The sequence below is a fragment of the Medicago truncatula genome, chromosome 8, assembly GCF_003473485.1.
Source record: "Medicago truncatula cultivar Jemalong A17 chromosome 8, MtrunA17r5.0-ANR, whole genome shotgun sequence".
In the NCBI taxonomy this organism is placed as follows: Eukaryota; Viridiplantae; Streptophyta; class Magnoliopsida; order Fabales; family Fabaceae; genus Medicago; species Medicago truncatula.
This window is the reverse complement of record NC_053049.1, coordinates 7,860,736-7,866,735: the sequence shown is the minus strand read 5'-3', so window position 1 is coordinate 7,866,735 and position 6,000 is coordinate 7,860,736. Positions and strand designations below refer to the sequence as shown.

The window sequence follows — 6,000 nt, the reverse complement described above, 5'->3', positions numbered from 1 at the left end:
TTGGGTGAATGCAAGACTATTTATAGCCACAAGACGTTATTAGATTGCGACTGCAGTCAAAGAAAATATTTAAAATGTCCAAACATGCATTAAACATGCCACAAACCGTAAAACTTTGTAACGCCACAGCCCACATTCTGAGATGGTTCAAATTATATAATCCAAAATTATTCCCATAATATTTTGGATAATATAATCTGCACCATACCTAAACTGTGTTGAAACTTGAACTTTAGAGGGTTTGGTAGGTTCATACTGGTTCTGATTAAATTACCCCTATAAATACCAACTCATTCTTCACAAATACTTATTCCAACTCACATTATCTCATTTTCTTTCATCCAATTCCCATGATTAATTTATGATGCCGCTGTTGCATAGTTGGTCTTTCATATAAAGGTTCATGTCATCTTGTAGGGATAGTATGAATGATCAAAGGGTGATGGTCCACTGTGCAAATTTGCATCAAAGATTACTCAGAATCTGCGGTCACTCTGAATCTGGAGTTGCTCATAAGAGTTTCATTCTCCCACTTCGTCATCTTGCATTCCCATCTTCTCCCTCATGCGGATGTGCGAGGGGATTGACAAACTTTTCCCTCTATCTCCTCCATCTTGTACCACAAATTTAACATTAGGTGTTTTTATTATTTTGTTGCAACAAACATTATATTAATGTAAATGTATTGTGAATTATTTATCAAATAATGAAATGTGTTCAATTCTTCATAATTTGTATCACGTCTCTTTAAATTTATGCTCTTTTTGTCGTTTTTCCATTTCTGCCATTTTAATATTTGTAATTGTTTTGAAAAGAAAAAAAACTGGTTAAACACGATTCAGATTATATAATCTGAAATACACAAAAATGAAATTCAGAATAAATAATTCTAACGGTGTATTTTTGGGAAATCTATAGGACATTTTGACTCAAGGTATGTAGCATGTATGGATGATTTTTCTAATAGTAGACATTTTGATATGAGTAATCATATTTGTACAATCATTCTATGACGACTTTTGAAACAACTTTATTTTTCTCTCCTCTTTATTGGTAAAAAACAATAGAGAGAAAAAAGAAGAGAGCGTAAGGATACAATACAAGTATGAAAGAGAGTTACCCAAAAATTATCATAAAATAGTTATACAAATAATATTCTCTTTTGACATAAGGTATATTACATGTATCAATGATGTTTCATCATAGTTGCAAGGTAAAAAAAGGCTAAATGACAGGAGAAAAACTCTTGGGATATATTTGAATAAAGGATTTTGGAGCGCTAAGTCTTTCAATCATAGATGTTAAGATTTAAAAAAAAATATATACATGATATGATAAAAAAAAAAAGGCAAAATTACAGAATTAGTTCCTTAATTTAATTTTATCTAACATTTTCGTCCTTTATATTTTTTTGTAACGATTTAGTCCTTTATGTTATAAAATAACAACATTGTTATCCTTTTTATGAAAAAAATAATCAAAAATTCCCAAAAAAAAAAAAATCATCAAACTCATAGACAAACGCAAATCGTCATCATACTAGCCTAGAAAATCAAATTTTATTGAAAAAATCTCATAAAAAAATGATAAAATAGTGTCATTTTATAACATAAAGGACTAAATCGTTACAAAAAAAGATAAAGGGACCTCTTTCAGATTAATCAGAGGTAGTTTGAATTCAATCCTAAAAATGTTGAAGTGTTAAATCTTTCAGAAGAGTTTGTCATTCATTATAGTACTATCCAGAACGAAAGATTAATCTTTACAGATGCGTGTAGAGATACCCAATCCACACTAAAAAAAAATCATATAACATTTTATTCACATTTGGTTTATTTTTAAAATATTCATAGCTTCCTTCATTTATTAAAGAAATTTGTTATTTTTTCTCCCCCTTTCATCCAAAACTCTTCATTCAAATTAAATTGCTCTTTAATGGGAGAATACACACACCCCTACAGTAGAACACATACAAATATCTGGAGGCAATCTCATACCAAATATGACAAGTAAGTTACATCTTAGTGAAGGTGGGATGAGATTTTGTGAGATCTTATCCACTTGACGTGTAAATGTTGTAAACTTGTAAAAGGTTCGTTAATAATGAAATGGGACCCCAAATGTTTCTATTTTCTTGGTACTAGACTGACTTGGTCTTCTTTTTTTACATCATTCCCATTTTTGTGGATCTGAGTTCTAGTTGCAGCTGGCTTGGCTCTTTTCTTAGGCTCACTTTTCACTCACTTGGTTACTTCATTATTTGATTTTTATATAAGTTCACTAGCTAGTGATTAAGCCTTGCAGTTGCAGCTTGATCTTCTAGAAGGAAGAAATTTTATTACCTATCTAGTGTCTAAAAATATTTTTGCATTAATTATTCTTATCATCATCGATCCTTATTGCAATTTCAAATAATCTTTTCTAGAGCATCTTCTAGTCACCTTGAAAGAGGGTATGTTTAAATCACAACATTTTCTCATCCTAAAATGGAAATGCTAATTTTTTTTTTAGGAATTGGAAATGCTATGAAGTTTATCATCCTTTTCAAAATATGATAATACAAGTAATTCATTATTCATTTAACCAGTAAATGAACAACCCCTCAAAAGAAAGATGACACATACTGATCGAATATTTTTATATTTTATTTGTTAAGTAATTTAATGGTAAGAAAAATTCATCTAAAAGTAAATAAACGAGGTGTTCAGGGTTCGAACTCCGATCCCTACCTATATTATTATCCTTTACCAAGTGACTTTGAGTTAAGCCCACCGAAACACGAATATCTTTATATTAATACAATATCATTATATAATCATTATTATTATTGATATAAATTTTATTAATCTTCATGTATATTTATTAGATAGAATTAGTCAATGATAAGGATATTATAACATTTCATGAGCCATGATTCGTATTGATAGACTAAAGTGTGTTATGTACATGAATTGGTAACCCACTGAATGAAATAAATCAATATTAATCATGAAGACTCATATTGTCATTGACCATTGATAAACCTAATAAAATATACATGAAGAATAATAATATTTACATCAATAATTATATAAAGATACTCTATTAATATAAAGATATTCTATCACATGCTACAATCATGCAGAAAATCAGAAAAGTCTAATTTGAGCAACAACTAGATAAACGCAAAAGAAAAATCTATAAATTTAGTAAAAGGAGCCAATATAGTCGAATAGATAATATATAGAAAATGAATAATTTGATTTAGCAATGAGTAAATCAATTTGATGGCTAGAAATAAAAATAGCCTAATTAGCCGGAGCTAAGTTTACAAGCTGTCATAATTAGCCGTCAATAATAATACTAATAATTCAATTAACCTTATCAACTCTTCATCCTAATCCTTATAAGTACCATCACACCCCACCAAACACAAACAAACAAAAAATTAAAAAAACCAAAAAAAAAAAGTAATAAAATTCTTTCAAATCGTTTCGTCCCTTCCTTCATCTTTAAACCTTTTAATTTGTGTTAATTTGAGACATCATTATTATGGGATTTCTTGAGAAACTTTGGGACGAAACGTTGGCGGGTCCCACACCTGAAACAGGTTTGGGTAAGCTTCGGAAGTACAACTCTTTTTCTGCTGCTAGCTCCGGCGTACGGTTGCCGCCGGTGAAGGATCATGATGTTCCTGTTGTTACTCGTAGCATTATGATTATTAGGAACACTGTTTCTGAACCTGTTTCTCCTTCTTCTTCTGCTGCTACAACACCTCGTACCCCTAATACACGTACGTAATTTTATTCTTGTCTCTTTTTTTTGCATGTTTTATGTTTTTCGTTTGTACTAGGTTTGTTTTATGTTTTTTGCATGTGTTCTTGTTTGTTTTTCATTTTAGTTCTTGGCAATGTTTTATGTTTTATGTTTTTCGTTTGTACTAGGTTTGTTTTTAAGACAAGGAAAAAGACAAAGAAAACCTCTAAAACCTTGAATGTCTTTGACAACAAAAAAAAAAACTTTGATATTTTGACTCTAGACCGTGAAAACAGACCCCAAATTTAGTTATTTTATTTTTTGTTACAAATTATTTTGTTACTCTCTTAATCTTATCAAAGTTAGATGAATTCATGTAATTTTCTAGACTCAATATGAGTTATTTTTTATTTTGCAGCGGACACGCCAGGCGGTTATTTTAAGAAATTCACGAGGAGAAAAGCATCGGGGGATCCATCGGAGAGCTCCGATTATCGAAGTCCGACTATTTCCGATTGGTTATCTATTTTCCATTTTTTGCCATGAAAAAAATATTCATGTGACCTTTGAATTTTTCATGCTCATTTTTTTGTCTAACTTTTCTTAATGTTTTATATTGCAGGGTGATTATGAGTGCTTTGGATCGTTGTTGAGAGAGAGAGGAAGTAAGATGTTTTGCATTGAACATCATCGTTCGGCATCTAACTGCTGCTATATATATATTAATATGTATATATGTATATAAGATATGTACATTACTATATAAAATAATATAAGTACGTATAACTAAATGGCTCAAATGATGGTGTCTGTCGCAGCATATTGAGCCAATGCTTCATGAGATTCTGAGGGTGTAAAGGAGTAGCAAGAAAGTCATAAGCAGAGTGTTTGTAAATTGTATATATATGACTTTGGTTTTTTTTCTTTTCATTTTCTTTTTTAAGCTTTTGGCTTTTGACTATTGTAAATATGGATTATGTACTCTTAAATCTTTGTAGAACTCAATGAAGCTTGAAGCTTATTATATTTTTGTTCTTGTTAAACCTCTTTTACTTTTAAACGATATTAAAGTCACTTCATAAGAATGGCTTTTTTGCTAGGAGAAATGGGGTCTTTGTATATTTTAAGAATGGTTTTCGAACCCTCTCATGTGTCTTCTTTATTAGGTGGTAGTTTTAGTATCTTGGAGGGTCGAGTATCCCTTGTACTTCTCTCTATTTAACTTGGTGCTTGAAACCTCTTTAAGAATGGCTTTTTGCTAGGAGAAAGGGGGATCTTTGTATATTGTATTTATGGTTTTCGAACCCTCTTATTTGTCTTCTTTACTAAAAAGTACGTAATTTTAGTATCTTGATGGGTCAAATACCCCTTATACTTCTCTGTTTGGTGGATCGAGTATTAATTGTACTTTTCTCATTCTTTTCCATTAATATATTTTGGTTGTTAAAAAATAAACCTCTTTTACTTGGTGCTTGGAATTTCTCCTACAATTTAATTGGTATGTAATTTGTCTTCAAGGCTATTCCTCCATATATTTTTTCTTTCAATTTGAGTCCCAACAAATACACTTTGTATCACAAATTTCAATGTATAAATAGGCAAAAAGTTTAGTGTGTAGTATTATTGACTCTAATCTCAAACAGATATATAATCCTTAATTACATGAAAATTATGACCTTAAAAACAATGCAATACAAGTAATTATTTGAGGAATGTAAAAAAATATCACTTTTTAAGCAAATGTAAGCATTCTCTGTGTAATTTGTGACCGAAGCATGCAATTAGCCTAGGTTGATGCATTCTTCACCTTCTCATTATTATTAATTATTACCCAGCTCTCACTTCTCCAATGGAAATGTTAAATTTCTCTCCCAAGCTCATCAAGAACTCAACAATCAACATGTTCAAATATAGACTCAAATAATACACATAATGTTCAAATAATACTAATTCAAGTTAAGGCTTCAAAAGATCCTAGAATCAGCATCAAAATAGGTAAATTTAATTAGTTAGAGGAGTAAGAATGACTTCATCAATGTGCTTTGGAGATTTTGCAGCCAATAGATGGAAATGGAACACATAGAGAGATAAGAGAAAAGTACTGTTCACATTAATATCCCCTGCACATATGAAAAATAAATGGTGTGAACCACCCTGAAAGATAGTCCTTTTATTTGATGGATCAAACATTAATGCCTGTGTCTTACAATTGTACTCTACATTAATTTGGCTAGTTTTTATTGTTCTGATCCAAGAATTCAAGGT

At 30.4% G+C, this 6,000-nt stretch overlaps 1 protein-coding gene across 2 annotated transcripts; it reads left to right on the top strand.

Annotated features, from left to right (window-relative positions):
* The first annotated feature begins 3,407 nt into the window (after nt 1–3,407).
* LOC11414396 (dormancy-associated protein homolog 4) lies at nt 3,408–4,735 on the top strand. Of its 2 annotated transcripts, none has more exons than XM_003627325.4 (3): nt 3,408–3,772; nt 4,154–4,253; nt 4,358–4,665. In XM_003627325.4, exons 1-3 carry the CDS (start codon nt 3,532–3,534, stop codon nt 4,386–4,388), a joined length of 372 nt encoding a protein of 123 aa, XP_003627373.1. In that variant the 5' UTR covers nt 3,408–3,531; the 3' UTR covers nt 4,389–4,665. The 2 variants fall into 2 exon arrangements, with proteins under 2 accessions (XP_003627373.1, XP_013444478.1); XM_013589024.3 differs by having other exon boundaries at nt 3,409–3,772; nt 4,154–4,234; nt 4,358–4,735.
* The last annotated feature ends 1,265 nt before the right edge of the window (nt 4,736–6,000 follow it).